This window comes from Colossoma macropomum, unplaced genomic scaffold (genome assembly GCF_904425465.1).
Source record: "Colossoma macropomum unplaced genomic scaffold, Colossoma_macropomum, whole genome shotgun sequence".
NCBI lineage: Eukaryota > Metazoa > Chordata > Actinopteri > Characiformes > Serrasalmidae > Colossoma > Colossoma macropomum.
This window is the reverse complement of record NW_023495878.1, coordinates 109,435-130,663: the sequence shown is the minus strand read 5'-3', so window position 1 is coordinate 130,663 and position 21,229 is coordinate 109,435. Positions and strand designations below refer to the sequence as shown.

Sequence of the window (21,229 nt, the reverse complement as noted above, 5' to 3'; positions counted from 1 at the left end):
GGCCTTCCCTCCCTGTTCCTCGTTAGTTTATCACTCTGCTCTTTTGTGCTCCGGCCTAAAGCTCTTTAAATGCCACTCTCACGGGGGGATGGGGGTAGTGTGTGTTTTGAGGGGACGGTCCAGTAGACACAGTCAAAAAGTGCCACAGAAAGGACAAAACAAATTAACTGACTCAGGCACATACCAGTGGTTATGTACCGCTAGCCTCAGGCTGTGGTCTGTAATGCCTCAGAGCTTACAAGTGCCAGTGTAGTGAGGTGTTTGCTTCTTGCAAAAGTGTCTTGGCTGAAACGTTGATGAATTAAATCAGTAGAGAAAGGCACCTCCAGTCCGCTCTTTCAAGTGTAAGTAAAGCATGTACATAACTAACCTTGACCAATCAAAGCAGAGTTTGTTTTTCGAGGCAGTAACTGTTTCAGTTCTACAGGGGACTCAAGACTATTGACCTGATACTTCTTTACTCCTACTCAGGTTGCTTTTTATTTATGCTTGAGTCAGTACTTCATTGAAGTAACAATACTTTTATTTAAGAATCGCTTTAGGCCACTCTGCCCACCTCTGACAAAAATACATCACTCCAGCATGAAATGCTTGAATTCGGAGAATAATAGGACACGCCGCCCACGTCCTCTCATAGGTTACACACAGACGCCGACCAGATGAATAGAACATACCCTTGGACACTTTACAAAAGTGTGTGTGCTTGTCAGCCTGTCACTTGGTGTTGGTGTGTGAACGCGTTACTCTATGCGTGGTGTTACACAGCGTGCGTGGGCAGCAGTCCTTCACTGTAGTTCTTGGGCAGGACATGCAGTGGAAATCCTCTCACCAGTAGACTCTGAGCTGCTTTAAGACTCCCCAAAACCCAAAGCAACACTATCTGACTATTAGCCACAGGTGTAAATATAAAAGTTATTAATCACAGTGAGGTATATCATGAGTTGAAGGAAAAGTTCGGTAAAAAATCAGAACTGGATTTTCAAGGCTTACATTGTCAACAAATGCTAGAACTCAATAGTCACCCAAATAGCCCGAATAGTTTCAGTGAAAATATGACCAAATATGACCAAAACTTCTCTCAGCTTCTTCTCCAACCATATACAGGTCTTCATTAAGGTGGTTCAGACTTGTTGGTGTGGTTCAGAGTCCAGTACATATCCAAAAAATAAACAAAAACAAAACTACAGGCAGTCATTTCAGACAACACCAGTGATGGTACTCACAAAGCAGACTGATCTCAGATCAGATTCCTCCATGTTTATGATCATCAGTGTCAGAAATACTAGTTTCTAGATCAGCACTCCTACTGCTGAGGTGGTTTGTGAATAACAGACCTTGTTGTCTAAAGTGGCAGCCCAGTTTTGTTTATTTTTACAGCTCACAGTAAGTCATTCTGTGTCCTAAAGCACATAGGCCAATCTGCACCACCTTAATTAAGACCTGAATGTGGTTGAAGTGGATTGAGGAAAGTTTTGGGGGTGCATTTTACAGAAACAATTTGGGCTATTTGGGTGACTATTCAGTTCTAGTGTTTGTTAGTCATGTTAGCCATGTAGCTCTGGTTCTAAAATAAAGAAGCTAAATTTTAGCTCCAAACAGGTCTTGGCTGGTTGAGTTCACCTATTGTAAGGAGAAAAATGCATTAATTATTTTTTTTTGCCAATCCATTGCTTTAAACTGCTCTAAGCCAGGTTTATTATTCAGTAACTACAAAAATAATATGAAAAAAAAGTTGAGAGTGAGGAAGGGAAGGTGCTTGAGTTTTAAGGGGCTAATTCATTAAAAATCAAACTGGCAGTCAGTTTTAAAGTTTACTGCAACATCTGAACACACAGCTGACACTGAACTAATTCAAGCTTTTTATGATGCCGTGCGAGTGTATGTGTGGCCTTGTATTTATGTATCTGTGGGTACCATACTCTCTCACAGAACTGCTAAAAGGGGTTAAGCTGACAATGAATTGGTATAGAAATGATTGTGATTACCACTTTGTTTTTCTTCTATTGTACGCAACTATTAAAGTACAAGCCTAAAGTGACTCAGTTGGATGATTAGCTGTTTTGCTTCCTAGCTAGTAGCATCTAACTGATGACAGGAACAGTCTGAGCTCAAATAAACAAACATTACTCACAACTGCCCTCTAAAGACGCTACAATTGTTGTGTTCATAAGACCCATGATGTGGCGTTGCCTGCTTTTTTTATTGACATGCAAATTGAAAATGCAAACTGTGCTCATCTTAAGTTCATGATTGTAAAAACTATCTGCTGTAAAAACAACTGCAGCCAGCTCAAATAACTGCTATCAGGCAATTCTGGAATAACTGTGACAGGCCTACCTCCACATCATATAAAGGTTTTTCCTAGAACCGTAGGTCCAACGCAAGAAACATCGAGGAACCCACAGGTGGAAAACATGAAAAGTTTGCAATCCTGCAAAAATTTCCAGCACAAGGTCCAACACATGAAGATTCTTTGCACAATGCCATAGAAGAACCACTTCTGGTTCCTTAAAAGAACGTTTCAATGGATGATTCTTTGAATAGAACCATTTTCACAAATAAGATGTGTGAGTGCAAAGAACCTTTTCAAAATATAAAGAATCTCACACAATGTAAAAGTTCTAGGAGAAGCCTCTAAATTGACCCTTTACTTTATGTGAAAATGTTCCTCATACTAAGAAGTCAAACTTTTACAAGTGGTTCTTCTATGGAGTCTCTTAATGAACCTTTTTTGGCTTGTTCTTTTTTTTTTTTCTTGAATAAATGAGGAAAAATGGTAGAGATGGATTTAGAGTTGTGTAGGCACAGCATAATTTAGTTGCAGAGGGCAATGGGGATACCCCACAAAGTTAGAAATACAAAATACGGTGTGTTTGTGTCTTCCCACATCAGCTCCAGGGATTACACAAGCAGAGTGGGCGGCCCACTGTACCAGTGCGGGGGTCGCAGCTCTAAACTCAAACCCTGCAGCTCTGTGTGTACACGCAGTGCTAAAAATGGTGCAGACTGGAGCTGATTCCCACTGAAGCAGCGGAACCACATGATCACACCAACACTGTATCACACTGGACTCTGAGGTGAAAGTACATAAAGCTGCAGAGCAGCTGGGGTTCACTGCACAACCTGCTTATATCAGCCTGCTGAGCCATCCAACATTATATGTTGTTAAATATAGGTTGGTTAAAGGGTTCCACCAATTTTTCATTTTTCAAAATTTCACAATTTCATTTTTCAAAGTTTCATCATTAGGATGTAAACAAAGTCATTTGGAGTGTTTTAATATGAAATTCCATCCTGGAGAAACTTACCAAGTCAAAAATGTTGACAGTGGTGGTGACAGGAACCGGACGTCTGATGGGTGTAATGTCTCTTAAAGTTGCTTCATTGAAAGTTATATAAAATATGTAGAAATACACTATACACTGCATGACGCCTGAGACATTATTTTACGAAAGTTATGGCCTAAAATGTATGTATTTTGTAAATCCAGAATGATACATGAAGGGTGCTATAAGGCAAAATAGTACTCAAAGAAAGCTTAAATTTCCTGATTTACCTCTATATAAGAAACCGATATATATATATATATATATATATATATTATATATATATATATATATTGCTGTTGGTCAAAAGAAAACCTGTATCTCCAAAATGATAACGTTACAGGAGAAGGAAAAAACGTACTTAATTTTAATGTAAGTCAATGGAACCAGAGTTATTTCCAAGTCATTTTGTACCATTTCTTTTTCTCCATTCTTCATGAAATGTACAAATTCACACACAATCCAAAGGACAACAGGCATTTTCAAACTATGTCAAAAACTGAAAAATGGAGATACAAGGTTTCCTTCCGACAGCAGCAATATATACATTTAAAAAGATGGTTCTTCAAGGGTTCTTTAGTAAAGGAATGGTTCTGCATAGAACTATGAGTTTTTTAATAAAGCCATTTCATGCTTCAATCGCTTAAATGGTTCTTTGCATGGTGAAATGATTCTTCACATTGATGGAAAATATGCTGTATACGGTTATAGAACCTTTCTGAAAATGGATCTACATAGAACCAAAAAGGGCCCTCCTATTCTTACAAGCTTGACTTCTTAAGGTGTTTATATAGAACCATATACAATACATTCTGCACCAAACTGAAGAATCATCACCATGCAAAGAACCAATTAAGAATGAAATGCTTCTATATAGAGCTCATGGTTCTAAACAAAACCGTTGCCATCACTAAAGAAACCTTGAAGAATAATCTTCTTAAGTTTAAATATAGACTCCTGTGTAGGCAGTGAAACGTTTGCCAAAGATACTTTTTACCATTAAAAATGACATGAAATTAGTTTTTTCTACTGCAATCATCATGTTGGTGGTTCTTCACCCTCTCACTCAGTGCCACGCAGGTCATCACGCACACAAAAAGCACGCACACGTAACTCTGCTGTCCTACAGGCTCGTGGGGATAAAATCTCGCAGCTCCATTGAAGCGAGCTTGGAGGCTGCGCGCGCCTCCGTGCTCCGCGTGCGGTTGTGTGGGAAGGTGGAGGTGCAGCGCGCGCGGAGGAGGAGGCGCTGATTCAGGCGCTTCAACTCCGGGGGAAGAAAGTTGCTCTGTCCACGCGAAGTTGCGGCTGAAATGAGCGGGCGCGACGAAGACGCGGCGTCTTTGCAGGGATCAGTCCTGAAGGAGCCTGCAGGAGCCTCTCTGGCGGAGTGAAGGCGGAGTGGAGTTCCTCAGCAGTGTTGGGAACATGCCGCGGCGCTGGCCATGCTGAGCACTTTTGGCTCAACTGGTACCCAAGCGGCGCTTTCTGGGACCTCGCCTGGGAGCTTTCTAGGAACTTTTTCTTCGTGCACGATGGACCACAGGACTCTGCTGTCGCTTTCTGGAGCTTTCTCTCGCGGGGAGCTGACTTGGTCATGACAAAAGTGCTTCTGACAAACCAGTTTTGCATCTTTTTTTGATTTAAATATTAATGTTTAGTCAGAGTTAACCGAACTGAAGGTCGTCTGTAATGCATAGAGTACTTTGATGCGCCCCAAAGTTCTGTGAGGAGATATTTAGCCCTGTTCCCAGATTACTGGAACGCTTTTTCCCTCATCGAGTTAATCTGAGTGCCGCGGGCTCGTATGGGATTGAGGCACTCATCCCGGTGCCTGCTCCTGCGGAGGAAGATGGCGGAGGCTGAGGGATCGGAGGTGAGTTAAAGACCCGTTTTATAACGCATTTCATAACACCTGATCTGCTCCCGCCGCGTCTGATGAGACGATAAGAACGCATTTAACATTACTGAGCATCACACGCTGATAGTGCGCTTGTTTTGTAGCGCTGTAGCGCTAAATTCGCCCCCTGAGTCCTCCAAATCCGTGTCCTCTGTAGGCTAGTGCTGCGAGAAATAGCCGATTACCGAGCTGCAGACTGGATGCTGGTTCACTAACAGAGCAGATCCTCTGCACCAGCATCCGCGAACGTCACGCTAATCAGAACAGCGGAGATACTGCGGTCATTAAGGACGCTGGACCGCTGCCCTGAGACCGCAGCCTGCCCGTTTCAGTGCTAAGACATGTGAGGGGAACTCCACGATTTCTTTGCCCTCTCGTGCACGCGAGAGCCAATCCCCACACAGCGATGAGAGCCCGGTTTCCACGAGCGCTGTCCGTGGTGCTGCAGTGACGGGTCCATTAGTGCGCTGTAACTCAGCGTGAGACTCCAACACGCACGAGTCAGAGATCAGTCCGATTATCCGACCGATATTTGATGCAATAATAAACAAGTAGTCACTGGGGAACTGTTAGGTTCTGTATAGCACTAAAAAAGGTTCTGAGTGTAACCCCTTTTGCTGCTGCACAGAACCATTTGAAGGTTATTTAAATATACAACACGTTTTCCACCATGCACACTTGGTTCTTTAAGGGTTCTTTGGTAAAGGCAGTTGTTCTATTTTGAACCATGTGTTCTACATAGACACATTTGCGTGCTTAAATGGCTCTTTGCATGGTGAAATGGTTCTTCAGATTGACTCTTTTTGGTACTATTAGGAAACATTTGCAAAACGGTGCTGTAAAGGATTATATACACACATTCTTCATCAATCTGTAGAACCATTTCACAGGCAAAGAACCATTTAAGCATGTTATGCATTTAAGCATGTAACTCATGATTCTAAATAGAACTATTGCCTTTATCAAAGAACCCCTGAAGAACAGTGTAGAACAGTTTAACCATGCAAGAATCCATTCATGCATTCTTTTTTTTTTAGACAAGGTTATGTATATAAGCATTACCTTAACTAAAGAACCCTTGAAAATGACTGTTCTTAAGGCTCCAGGGAACCTAAATCTGTGTGTGTTTTTCTAATTAGGTTAATCTTGCTCTTGTGGGCACGATTTGGCCAATACTTATACCTGAGCTATAAATACATCAAACGTTAAATATAATTGTTGCTTTTACTAAAGAACCCTTGACGTATATTTTAACTGTGTAGAGAAGAACAATTTAACCATGTAAGCATCCATTTATGCATTCAATTTTTTTAACAGGGTTATATACATAACCATTGCCTTTACTAACGAACCCATGGGAAATGATTGTTTTTAAGGCTCCAGGGAACCTAAATCTGTGTGTTTTCTTTCTAATTAGGTTAATCCTTTTCTTGTGGGCATGATTTGGCCCAAATACTTACACCTGAGCCATAAATACATCAGTCATTAATGGCTGATGTATTTTGCCAACATTCTCTGCTCTCAGTGTAAACTATGTGGTCCTAATTTTGGGTAGCACTTACGTAAACAGTACCCTCACCAATTATAAGGCTGTTGCTTTAACAAAACTATGATCTTCTGTGGCCCTGTTCTCTCTGTTCAAGTCTGAGAAATGTACAGAGAAAGCTAATGACCCAGCAAAATCTTCCTTAAAAGCATAACTAATTTACCACAACACCACCCAGTCAGTTCTGATAAGCATTTTTAAGCCATGTTTTATTATATTTCATTCATATTTTATTCAAACTTTGCTGGATGCTGGTTAATAGTATCTTACAAAGTATCATATCATCAGAGTATCTTTTTGTATCAAACAAATATTTTACACTGTGTTCGCTGAAACTTTAAGGGTGCTTAGACCTGCACCGTTCAAACCATTGTGGTTTAAAGTCACTAGATTCAAAATAAAGGTTCCTAAACTGTCCTTGGCTTGGACTGCAGTTCTAGAAACATTTTCATTGGTGTAGAACCGTGGCATAATGTGGAGGCTAAAACTTTTAAAACTGACTCACGTTTCCTTTGAGAGGTTGTTTAGGGAACTGAATGTAGTTCTTCTGTGTCATCATTATAAAAACCCTTTAGGCATGAAAAGAGCGTACAGGCTTTAGTAGCTGAGGTCACCAGGTGAATGGTCTATGAATTACTTCAACGTATGTTAACAGGTTTGTGTTTCACCTCTTTTTGCCAGCAGCAGCAGAAGCATCAGCTTCAGCAGCAACAGCAGCAGCGCACGGTCAGTAATCCCGCCCCCTCGTCCCAGTCCCTGCAGTCATCCACCGTGCCTAAGCCTGTGCCCTCGGTCCATCATGTCCCTCGCCCCCCTCACACCCCACATGTCTCGGCACTGTCTGCCTGTCCCGGACGGGGCAAGATGGCCAAGCTCCTCAACCCAGAGGAGATGACATCACGGGACTACTACTTTGACTCCTATGCCCACTTTGGCATTCATGAGGTACGCTGGCAGGGTTGGGTGGGTGCATATGGTAGTAGCAGAGGGTTAAATAGTCTGATCTGAGATCAGTTTTACACTTGGTTTTGAAATGGATCCAAGTAAGAAGCATGGTGTCATAAAAGGGTACAACATAACTGACATACTTGATCACTTAATTAACCAATCAATGCTCTGCCCAGAAAAGCGTTCTTTCATAGTAGTTGTTCTGAGGTTGGACAAGCTTTACATAATGTTGACAAAAATCCCATTCAGCCTAATGGAAAACTGTAGTACACAACTCTAGCATGGTAAAATATCTACATTTAGACTGAGTAATAATTTCATTTTTTTTTTTCATTTTGTTTGCATTTGAAAGGTCACATCGTGTAGCTACTACAACATAGTTTGGTTGGGTAACATTCTAAACTGGAAACTCTTTGTAGGGACTCTAAATGAACAAATAACAGCCCAATATGAACAGTGTACGTATTCTGACCAAAACTAAGTTGTGCATTACCATTTCTCATTAGGCTGAATGACATTTTAGCCAATGTTCTGTAAAGCATTTATAGAAGAATGTATTTGTGGGCAGAGCATGGATAGGTAACTTCATAAGATAAAACAATTGATCTGCAGTCATATTTGTGTTGGATTCCACAAATAAACCCATATACACTCTCAGAAATAAAGGTACTAAACTGTCACTGGGGCAGTGCCCCTCTTGTCCCTGGTGGGGTACCCTCAAAGATACATAGCAGTACCTTTAGTCAGGGAACATAATTGTACCATAATCCATTGAAATTATATTTTCTAAGTTGTATTGACTCCACACACCCCGTCTCGTCTCCAGGCTTTTTTATTTTATTGTTCTGTTTTAAAACATTAGGTTATGAAAAGGTACAAATATGTTCTTTTCCACAAAGAAAAACTTATTTAAGGTACACATTTGGACCTTTTGTACCTTTGAGGTTACATTTACATTGTTTGTACCTTGATGAACAAAAAATGTCCCTGCACAGGACCTTTATTTCTAACAGTGTATACTGTATGTACTCTATAAGCTAATACTGGCTAACTTAACACTTGTTCACTTGTCATCTAAGTCGCTTAGGGGGTGCTGGAGCCTATTCTTGGGCAGAAGGCAACTTATTGTACAAAAAGAGCTATTTTTCTGCAACCTTTTAAACTTTAAGGACCCATGTGAGCTTATACTTCAGTTCCGGCTCTTCATATATAGTTATGTAGTAGATACAGAATGTCATAGTACTTGCTGAAGAATAAATCTCAAGATTAACCAGATAATAAGTCCAAAGGGGTTCAGCCTAGTCTTGAACGAAATCACACTGATGATATAAGATTCTCCAGTGAACCATTTTTTTTTCATCTCTGTCCATCCGCAAATACTCATAGAACAAGGTTATAGAGTTGCTGTTTTTCATTAGCAGTAGTCCAGTATTCACAGAATCTAATAAAAACACAAGTTACCTAACCTCCTGGAAGCTCATTCAATTGGAGAAAGCATCTCTCCTACAAAAAAGCCTTGGCCATGAGACAGTTTGATACTGGGACATTTTGAGTATGTGGGTCAGGTTCAGCAGTCTGCAGATAAAGCGACTGTTCCTGATAACAGAGAATAGCAGGAAGATGGAGGGAGAGAGAAGGAGAGAGAAAGAGAGATATGTATCGGTTAATCCCTACAGGGCTATAATGGAGACCTGTCTCTATAAAAAGAATGCCAACGATACTGTTCTTTGTGTCCTACATATCACCCCATACTCCTGCAGCAAAGATCTGACTGAAAGCAGTGCCAAAGGTATAGACGGATCTTTCAGGTTGTAGGCTGTACAGGATGACTGGGATTATGTGAGTCTTAAACATGATGCAGTAAATTGTATTCTTCATTGTTATTAAAGTGCTTTATATAGAAGCATTTATATGCAAAAAATACATAATTATATGTGGGAAATTAAGTGGTGAAAATGCAGTGAAGAAATACACCAGATGTTAATCATTTGAGGATTTAGCACTTAGCATCTTACTCTGAAATGTATACATTTGTATTAATTTGTATACATTTGCATTAATATGTATTAATCTGGCTGGCTAAAAAATATATAGATAGTAGTTGGTCAAAGTATTATAGCTAACTGGTCACATTAAAGTAACTGGTCTACAAATTAACGCAAAAGAACAAAAAGAGCTGGACACACAATACTAGATAGTTATACGTTTATTCCCCCTTTACTTTGGAATGCCTTTTAGTTAAGAAGGACAATCTAACTTTTTATAAATACCATGTGTATAAGCATCTATTAAACATTCATAACACATTATAATGCATTCATAAGCCATTGCAAACATTGGTATAAGTATTTATAAAAATACTGTACACTTTACAGCCATTTTTAAGCATTCTGAATTGTTGACATAATGCATTATAAGTAGTGTTCATAACACATTATCTTGCAAATTCCAAAGTAAAGTAAATCTAAAAAGTTTTAATTTTAGTACTAGTTTGCTTTAAGCATTTGGAAAGGCAAAGTTTTTAATCCCTTAAAATTCCAGGCTTATTACATACTACAGCTTATTATTCAGTAACTATAGGAACTTTAATATCACTTTACTTCACTTTACTTGAAGTTGGCAAAGACATGTTATAACACACTAAAAACACTATAAACTAGGGTTAGGGTTAGGGTTAGGGTTAGCTCAGCATGTGTTTAGGCAGGTCATAATCCACTATGCAAGTCTGGGACTGGGTTTTTTTGGCACTGACCATATTACGTGTTATGAACACTACTAATAATGCATGTTCACAATTCATAATGCATGACTATAAAGTGCGATGCTTTTGAAATATTTAAAAAATATTTATAGCTATGTTTATGGTGCCTCATGGACGCATAGTACTGTGTTATGAATGTGTTCATAGATTCTCATAGACATGGTACATTTGTGCAAACACATTCAAAACACCTGGATTGTGCTTCTCTCTTAACAGGAGATGCTGAAGGATGAGGTGAGAACATTGACTTACAGGAACTCCATGTATCACAATAAACATATTTTTAAGGACAAGATTGTTCTGGATGTGGGCAGCGGGACAGGAATCCTCTCCATGTTTGCTGCCAAGGCAGGAGCCAAGCATGTGTACGGGGTGAGAACACAACTTCAACTCAACACAAAGCACAGTGGGAGACAAAGCTTTATATTAGAGAATGGCCTGCAATGTCATTATCTGCAGACTTCAGGACATTCCTTCGCAGTTTTGTAGACCACATGCACATGCGTTGGGGAAGAGTGTGGGTGAGAGAGGAAAAGAGTGAGAGAGGATGGAGAGAGAGAGAGAGAGAGAGAGAGAGAGAGAGAGCACAAATCAACAATGTACAAGAACTGTACCACAACATCATTATGAAGGCTACTCTATTTTGTTCACAGAGAGTTCATTTTTGCCATTGTTCTGCTTTGTAATGAGCAGAAAAGGCCTCTGCTTTTTTTGTAGTGGTCATGACTTAATGGAAAACATATACAAATGGGGGTGGGTCCTTAAAGATAGTCATCAGGTGGGTCCTAAAATAACAGATGGTCCTTATAGATGGTCATCACTGCTTTTAAGAATCAGTACAAGGGAGCTCTGACGCGGTGCAGATGGCCAATCAAATGCGACCTGCGTTCTGTTCCTGTTTGATCCACAGCCATATCAGCCTTCAGTGGGCTCCACAAGAAGGATGGCTTAGTCTGTCTCTTTGTCACTTGGGCATGATGCAAGCCAGAGCTGTATGATGAGGCCAAAGTATTATACTACAATTGCAATATGCTTTGCAGTATATTAAAAAGACTGTTGTAAACCCCTGATGTGACATAGTTAAAGACCAAAATATTTGGTTTTGATCTGTTTGTTGGATCACATCAATGCCTTGGTTCATCAAAACACCCATAGAATTTCATCAAGGCATGTCTGAGGTTGATCAGGACGCTCACAGCTCACAATAAACAATTTGGTTGGTTAGATGGCTCAAATGCATATAGCAGGCCTCTGTGATATCTGTATTTGCCAAGGCCAATATTATGATAACCTTTAGCAAATTATATATTGTGCAGCCTTAATTAAACAAAAAGTGTTCTTTGAGTGAAGCCATAGAGGAATAACTTTTGAGCTTCATTCACCAACCATTCTTAAGAAGCAATTCATTCTTAAACCCACTTACACAGTTTTCACGAAGATTCTGACATTCACCATTGCTTTCTTATTTGTTCTTAGGTAAGAACTGAATCTATGTACACTCAAAAGCACAAAGGTGCGAACAATTCTGCGGTTTAAGAACACATCATGAATCCGATGTGGGCTTTTTTAGGACCTTTCTGAAGAGCAAATTTAAGAAAAAATATTGGTGATAATCTGTGAATGTTTAAATTTCTACATAATGTAAAATGCTTTTAAGGGTTCGTCCTAGAACCTTTACATTATGTTGATATTCTCTAAGGTTTAAAAAAGGTTCTTCACACTCAGACATCTAATTTCCAAAAATAATTCTCTAAAAAAACAATCCGCTAAAAAGGGTTTTTTTGCTGGACCAAAATAAGTTCTTCTATGGCACCTATGGTATCACGCAAATAACCTTTATTTCTTAAAAAAAAAAAAACTTTTATTTTTAGGAGTGTAGCCAATGACGGGCATGTGCTAGGTCAAATATCCAGGACTGTGCAGTTAGCACTATCTTCTAAGTGCATTTAGGTCAAAGACTGCATGGAAGCACACTAAAGCAGTACAGGAAAGTACATGGCAACAACTGACAAAATTGGGTAAAACAAAAAAAGGAGAGAGAATAGATGAAACAAGAGAGAATAGATGATGTCAAAATAAAGGCCCTGTCCTTTTAGTTTCACCCTTTTTTCCATTAAGCATGAATTATGTATCAAACAACACATTTGTCAGAGTCAGATATCAGAGCTAAAATGTGATGATAACACCACCGAGGCATTTCACATTAAAATCACACAGAGGTGGTGTGAAAGCCTGCATTAACAGAAAGAGGACACCTAATTTGACTATGGGTCTCAGCAACAGATGAACAAAATCTGCAGTACCATATTATAATCAACAGCACTCATTCTGCTGCATGTCTGTGTTTATTTTGCAGATTGAATGCTCAAGTATATCAGAGTATTCTGAGAAAATCATCAAATCAAATCATCTGGACAACGGTAAGACCTACAGCTCAAAAAGTCCAGCGTATGCAACCTGCTAAAAAGTTGATATCCAACAGACCACAGAATATCCAACAGAGAAAAAGCATTGGATAAAAGGATTGCAAAGGTCTCAGGTTCCCTGAGGACACAGCATTTGTTTATGTTATATGCATATGGACAGGAAAGAGTGACACATTTCCCAGTTTGCAAGAAGCATTCCATCTCACAGGAAATAGCACACCCACTTCCTGTTCTATGACTCTTGCTTCCTGTGGTGTGACAGCAGAAGTTCTTGTTTAGCTAAATCAGTCCGCAACAGTTCTGATTAACACTGGAAATCAGTATGTGTGTGGGGGGGTGGTTAGGGGGCTTAGAGTCAGCAGGAGAGGAATCACTACTTACACACACACAGGCATACACACAGCTCTCTCAGCACACCCTTCCTCTTTCAAATCAGTAATTGGAGACTGGCAGCTCACCCCGCTGAAAGAAAAGAGAGAAGCAGAGAAGCAGAGATGGGTGGAGAAAAAAAAAAAACTGGAGAAAAAGAGACATCAATCATCATAGCCCCAAATTATCACTCCCAGCTAAGAAACCTCACCTTCAAAGCAGGAGATCTAATTTCATGGGCAATCTTTTCATGTAATTATACTTGCTGCGTTTATGTGTCATTAATTCATCAGGATAAAACCAGCTAAACTTCAGCCGTGTTAAAGTGTTAAAAGTATTCAGTAACGTACTCCTTCACAATACATGTAAATGTAATATATTTAGAATACGCTTAGAAAACATATTGGTAAGTCTGCTGTTGTGATTTCTGATTTACACTGATCAGGCATAACATTATGACCACCTCCTTGTTTCTACACTCATTGTCCATTTCATCAGCTCCACTTACTTTGTAGTTCTACAATTACAGACTGTAGTCAATCTGTTTCTCTGCATACTTTGTTAGCCCCCTTTTACCCTGTTCTTCAGTGGTCAGGACCCCCATGGACCTTCTCAGAGCAGGTACTATTTGGGTGGTGGATCATTCCCAGCACTGCAGTAACACTGACGTGGTGGTGGTGTGTCAGTGTGTGTTAGTGAGTGGATCAGACACAGCAGTGCTGCTGGAGTTTTTAACACTGTGTCCACTCACTGTCCACTCTATTAGATACCTTGCCAGTCCACCTTGTAGATGTAGAGTCAGAGACAATAGCTCATCTGCTGCTGCACAGTTTGTGTTGGTCATCCTCTAGTCCTTCATCAGTGGTCACAGGACACTGCCCACAGGACACAGTTGGCTGGATATTTTTGGTTGGTGGACTATTCTCAGTCCAGCAGTGACACTGAGGTGTTTAAAAACTCCAGCAGCACTGCTGTGTCTGATCCCCTCTTACCAGTGCAACACACACTAACACACCACCACCACATCAGTATTACTGCAGTGCTGAGAATGATCCACCACCCAAATAGTACCTGCTCTTCCTCTCCTGCTGACTCTAAGGTGGTCATAATGTTATGCCTGATTGCTGTAATTCACTGTTTCTTACTATTACTGGTTGGCAGTTTTCTTCATGTAATTTCTCTGTTAATATGTTTCACAATGTTTCATCAAATAATGTTTAACTATTCTCAGTATTATTTTGGCTGTCATGACTTGCTGCAGTCCACTGCAGTTCCCGCCATCCCACTGTTCTCATGTACTAAGCAAACAATTTGTCATATCCCAATAACAAAATCTTGCAAATCTGACTATTAGGTGGGTAGCTGTGTGATTTTCAGTTAAAGACATGTATGTAACTTGCCATGGAATGCATGCACAAGTCTGGTATGACACTGATGCTAAGCTTATCATTCATGAAAGTCAACTACGGAGGACACTGTTCAGCTTGAACGTCTCTCAAAGGAGTTAAGTAAAACTGAGATTAATAACTGGCTCATTACACTGATTTATCAGTCTACTCAGGCTTTAGCAGGAACTTCAGCACTTGTTAAGCCATTTTTGAGTTCTTCCTTAGAGAAGATCTTTAGATGCCATGCACAGATTTTAAAATTATATACAAGAATTGTTTCTTTTAAAGATGGTATATATTTTTTTAAACTGTGAATGTATATTTTTTAAATAGTGGATGTTTTAAGCATATTTTTCTAAAAATGTAAAATGTATCTGTATTCTGAACACAGCCTTTAAAAAGTGACTGAATACAGATATTTGATTTCTGTATTCTGAATACGTATTCAGAGTACTTGTATTCCATTACATCCCAACCCTGAATGTTATTGTATGTTATATACTTTCTATAGCACCACACTGTTTTTCTATGCCAGAGGTCTCTAACCCTGCTCCTGAAGAGTTCACTTCCAAACCTGACTGTACACATCTTATTCAGATCATCAGTACACATAATTAGTTGTATTAGCTGTGTTAGATTTGACTTCTTTTGCAAGAAGGTACAGCTCAAGGAGCAGGGCTGGTGACCATTGCACTATGTAGTATGTACGCATTTGTGTCTTGCAGTTATTACCATCTTTAAGGGGAAAGTGGAGGAGACAGAATTGCCTGTGGATCAGGTGGACATTATCGTCTCTGAATGGATGGGCTACTGTCTTTTTTATGAGTCCATGCTGAAAACCGTCATCTATGCCAGGGACAAGTGGCTGGTTAGTGAGTGTTTGCATGTGTTCAGACAAGGCCAAAGTCATTCAGACAATTAAAACAAACAGAGGCTCAAAATTGTTAATAATTACTGGACAAATTGCAGACAACTATATAGTACAGAGATGGAGTCGTGATTCACTGTAAATTACACAGGACAAGTAGTTCATAAGTGTTTATGAGTAGGAATATTTAGCACATTCACATTTGCTTATATATAACAAGGACGAGTGTGCACTCTGCACATAAGAGGAACAGACAGCGAGAATGAAAATGATAAGTGATATTTTTGCCAGCTCTGCAGACAAAGGCTGTTTGAAATGAACGTAGAATATGATAGTTGCTCTGAGATGTGATACCTGCCTTTTTCAGAAGCCCGGAGGCTTTATGTTCCCAGACAGAGCAACACTGTACGTGGTGGCCATTGAGGACAGACAATACAAAGATTTTAAAATCCACTGTAAGTAGATTTTAACATGCATGCACAACCAGACATATACAAGCACATGTGCATACACCTCAAAGAACTACAAATGGTATAAATGCCTTGAATCAGAAAGAAAGAGATCGAAAGAAAAGTGAGAGAGAGATCCCTATTGGATTTTGCTGAAGCAAAAGTCTATTTTACTTCAATCCCCTTTTCTCTCTTTTGGATGGAAGAGTGTGATTTGCCTCAATGTAATCAAAGGCTGCCAGATACAGGGATGAATCTATTTCAGGCCCGAAGGGATGGGAAGACTTCAAAACAGAAAGCGATAGAGAAAGAGAACCAGAAAGATAAGGACACAGAGGGACAGGCAGACTGTGTGGTGAAAATAAAACAGAGCTAATTTTTGTGAATGCATATATTTTTTGTGTGATGTGCTGGTGCTGATCTTTTCAAGCAACTGTTTCTGTTATACACTATGTAGTGGAGGACAGGGACATCCAGCATCTGCCTCTTTGCGTTCACTTGTGCATTTGGATCTCCAATGTTAGGCTAAGACTATAACAGAGTAGATCATTTGGCTGCTTTGGGTCAAAAATAGTTCTCTATAATCTTAAAAATGAAGGTACCAAAAAGAGAAAAGAGTTCTTTGGAGCGATGCCACATAACATTCATAGTCAGTCAGCCTGAGCTCAGCTCGGTAAGCACACACAACAGATGGTATCACAACTTCTCCTTCTCAGAATGCCTCATGAGATTTGCAGAGGGGTTCCTAACAGAACCGTTCCATTAACTCACTTAGTTTAACAACACAGACTTTCCAGGGCAAACGGCTAAACAAGAATACACAATGTCAAATACTCCAAGCAACTGACCCACAGCCCTTCTGATTTTCCATATGTGACCCAAAGAGAGACCAGAACACCTCACTGCAAGTGGTTCTGGTTTTATGTTTCACACTGTAGCACTAGACCAACTTATTAATCATTCATCATAGCTGATACTGATTAGCAATTAGCAACTGTACTTCTTTCTTTTATATTTTAATGGTTGTGTTGTTAAATAGTAGCCTGACTTTCTGCCATAAAATTCCACTCTACATTCCCTTTCTAACTAAAAACATCTAAGTGTCTGACCTTACTTGATTTGCTTATAATAGAGCCACAGAAATGAATCTAGTCTCCTGCTCTCTTCTAGGGTGGGAGAACGTCTATGGTTTCGATATGACCTGCATACGGAACGTTGCTCTGATGGAACCACTGGTTGATATTGTGGATCCCAAACAAGTGGTGACCAACTCCTGCCTTATTAAGGTATGGACACAGAGGGTATGTGAGTGTGTGGGCTGACAGGCGGAGAATGAGAATGTGAATGTGAGTGCTTGAGCATGCTCTTTGTGAAAGCCCTGCTCTGATTCATAGAGCAGATTGACTAGGCGCTACCTCAGGACACATGTTGTGTGGGCGTTACATAACGACCTAATTATCATTAAGGGGCTGTTTGGTGACAAGGTGTTAAACTGTTTTCATCACTTCAACTGACTCTGCGTGCATCTCATACTGGGGCTGCATGATGGAACCAAAATATCATATTGCGATTTCATTGTTACATATTGTGACTGTAATATTATTTTCAGAATAAAAAGGTAAGAACACTGTTAATTAAATAAGCTGCATTCATTCAATAATTGCATGATTATCATAGAATAGAACCGCTCTGTAATTTGTCAGAACACTCACAGAGCGTTTGTACAGACTGTCTTATAGGCAATGTCTTATACTTGATGCCAAAGTGGAAATTGCTGTCATTTGTTAGTTCATTTGGGGAATAGATCCATTATAACTAGTCTATTAGCAAAGGGAAATTGATAATCATAACTTTGGGCATTTATATCACAAGTGCAACTGACTTATGAAAACAGTTAATAAGCAGTGAATATGAAACTACTGAACAGTATTGCAATGTCAATACAATACAGGGTTTCAAGAAAGTGTTCCAGTCTTATTTATTCATTAGACGAAAAAAACATCATAAATGAGTCTTGCATGTTTTCCATCAACTGCCACTGTGAACTCTCAAGGTCTCCACCTGCCAATCAAATGCAGGAAGCAGACACAATGTCTATGAAAGAGGAAAGATCTGAAAATATCCTCTATTATCTTTCTAATGACTGAAGATAATAGTCTAGACTACAGAGATAATGGCATATACATCCACTTTATTATAAGTAGTTCTTGAGATGGAATGGCTGCTATTTTACATTCTGTTTTTCTCTGAAAGCCTTTTCAGCGCCGCAAATATCAAGAGAAAAAGAGGCATCCAAATAAGGACAGAGAGAAAACATAAAGCCAGGCGGATGAGAGTGAGAGAGAAGAGAGAGATTTCAGTATCAGTGTGCACTTCACTGACTCTTCTATTGGTGAACTCACGAAACACCTGGGGGATAAGGCTCTTTGAACTGAAGAATGGCCTGCTGCTTCTTTGTTGGATTTTCTGAATGAAAAGATGAGATGAACGAATGGATCGATGAATGGAGTTAATGATCTTCTGCTAACACAGTGTTCAACAGCTCAGGGGAAGCTTTGTCCATTCAGCACTGATTCGCATTCTGTGGACACAGACAATATGATAAGAGAGTATGAGTAGGATGAGTAGCTAATCCTTGTCTAAAATATCTGCAGCAACATTTACAATAATAACTGAGAACAGTCTGAAATATAATCTAACCCCCCCACCCCCCAAAAAAACAACTGTTTTCAGAACAGATGTACGTTTGTTGAGGAAACTTGGTTATGAGAAACTTGGTTCTTTAGCTTCATACACCAAACCTGAAGTACGAAACCTGGATGTGATCTTGGACTCTGAGCTCTGTTTTATTCTGCATGTAAATGCAGTCACTACAGTAGCTTTCTATCTTTTGAGAAATATTGCTAAATAGCAGGCCTTTTCTATCTTAGAGTGATGCAGAGAAACATGCATTTCAGAACTGCACTGGCTACCTGCATTGTTCAGAATAGATTTTAAAGTTCTGCCACTAGTTTTTAAGGCTCTGAATGACCTTAAAACACCGCTTACATCACAGAGTGTCTGTCTGTTTATGTTCCAGCAGGTGATCTTAGATCTGCAGATACTGACCTTCTGCAAACACCCTCTGTAAAATACAGAAAACATGGAGAGGCCTCATTCAGCCTCTAAACTGTGGAATTCAATACACCTTTTATTAGACAGTCAAGCTCAGTGCTCACTTCTAAAAACCATCTAAAAACGTATCTCTTTAACTTTTCTAATTTGATCTGTGTCATTTTCTTATATGATTCTAAATTAATACTTATTTCTTGTATTGCTGTTTAACTTTATCACCATCTGCCACCGGCATAAAAAGTGCTATGTAAATTAAAATTATTATTATTATTATTATTATTATTATTATACAACATAGATGTATGTCTGTTTGCCCTGCGATGGACTGGCGACCTGTCCAGGGTGTATCCTGCCTTCCGCCCAATGACAGCTGGGATAGGCTCCAGCACCCCGCCACAGCCCAGAAGGATAAGCGATTTAGATGATATGTGTGTGTGTGTGTGTGTGTGTAAAACATAGAAGTTAAGCATGTGTAACTGCAGTCTTCAAACTTTCAAGTGCAAATTATGTTTTAGTTATTTTCTCCCATCTCACTCATCATAGTACAAAGGTACATAATAAAAACCTCTGAATCACTGAAATTAGTTTTTTGTTGTTGGTACCTTGCAGGAGGTGGACATTTACACAGTGAAACTAGAGGACCTGACCTTCACCTCAGCTTTTTGCCTGCAGATCCAGAGGAATGACTACATTCATGCTCTTGTCACCTACTTCAACATAGAGTTCACCAAGTGTCACAAGAAAACGGGCTTCTCCACAGGTTTAGCTTCACTGACAAACTCTGAGAACACATCAATGACCATTAAAAACAAACCTCATGTGTATTACAAAATGCAAATCTTGTTTTTCAATGTTTTTCTAATTCATAATTCCAATGACATTTACAAGCATACAGATTTTTCATTTTCTGCTCATATTCTCAGCCCCTGATGGTCCCAGTACTCACTGGAAGCAGACAGTATTTTACCTGGAGGACTACCTGACCGTGCGGCGAGGAGAGGAAATCCTAGGCAGCATCGCTGTGAAGCCCAATGAGAACAATGAGGTAAGAGGCAATGAATGGAGAGAGAAAAGAGAGTGGGTGCCTTGGCAGAGACAGAGAAGCAGAGAGAGAATGAACAAGGGCCAGACTGGCAAGAGAAGAACAGGATGAGAGTAGGTGTTGTAAAATAGAAAAGATAAAGGAAGACAAAGACAGAGTGAATAGTAAATGTTGCAGTTACTGGAACAGTCACTGAAGCCCCATTCAATTTTTTTTTTCTACAGCGTGACTTGGACTTCACCTTTGAGCTGGATTTCAAAGGGCAGCTCTGTGACGCAGCCATTTCCCATGACTACAAGATGCGGTAGGGCTCCACCAGGGGGCAACATTTCCCCAAAAACTGAGCTAACCAGAGAAAGCAAGAGGAGGCTGAATCACTTGCTGCTACATGTTCTGACCAAACAGGAGAGACTAAGAGGACAACACAAGTGCAACATGATGTCATCATCAGTGCAAAACCAGCGCAAAGAGCAATAGTGTCATCAGTCCTCCAACTCTGCAAAACACAAGGCTGTAAGAGAGCATCACTGAATGTACTTGTCAATGAGCTTGAGAATGTCTTAGTTGTCCTTTATTTTAACCAGAAGAAAAGAAAGCATGGCAGAAAGTACACTGTTGAACAGTAATCTATAAGGCAATGTGACACAAAAAGAGGTGACATAGTTCTTTAAATAAAAACACTTAATGTGCACATTTTAGGCTCTACAGGATGATTATTTTAACAGCATGGAGAAAGATGAGTATTTAAGAGCAAGACATTTTATTACTTATTTTCAAATAATTTAACTTACTCCTCATGAGTAAATGTATTTAACTGTTAATTTTGTTAACTGCTTGGTGGTTGAACGGTTTAATATTGTGGCTAGCATGTTTTCTGACTTGTTGCTTTTAATGAGTGAAGATGTTCTTTTTCAAGAATCACAATACTGGTTTGAAGCTTCTTTTTGTTGTTTTTTTAAGGTCAATGTTTAATATTTTTGGCACATAATTTTAACATTTTAAGCAATCATTTGTTAAGTTTCTTGGAATTCTGGGGTAAGAATGGGTAAATAAATCAGAGATGAGTAAATGAGTCCTATTTCTACTAAATTG

The 21,229-nt window shown here is 39.5% G+C and overlaps 1 protein-coding gene across 2 annotated transcripts; it reads left to right on the top strand.

The window, feature by feature from the left end:
- The first annotated feature begins 5,061 nt into the window (after nt 1–5,061).
- Nucleotides 5,062–21,209, top strand: prmt8b (protein arginine methyltransferase 8b). Of its 2 annotated transcripts, none has more exons than XM_036563793.1 (10): nt 5,062–5,202; nt 7,457–7,717; nt 10,698–10,853; nt 12,838–12,901; nt 15,390–15,532; nt 15,900–15,987; nt 17,152–17,267; nt 19,705–19,855; nt 20,019–20,140; nt 20,362–21,209. In XM_036563793.1, the coding sequence occupies exons 1-10, from the start codon at nt 5,134–5,136 to the stop codon at nt 20,443–20,445; spliced, it is 1,254 nt and encodes a 417-aa protein (XP_036419686.1). In that variant the 5' UTR covers nt 5,062–5,133; the 3' UTR covers nt 20,446–21,209. The 2 variants fall into 2 exon arrangements, with proteins under 2 accessions (XP_036419686.1, XP_036419685.1); XM_036563792.1 differs by having other exon boundaries at nt 7,454–7,717.
- The last annotated feature ends 20 nt before the right edge of the window (nt 21,210–21,229 follow it).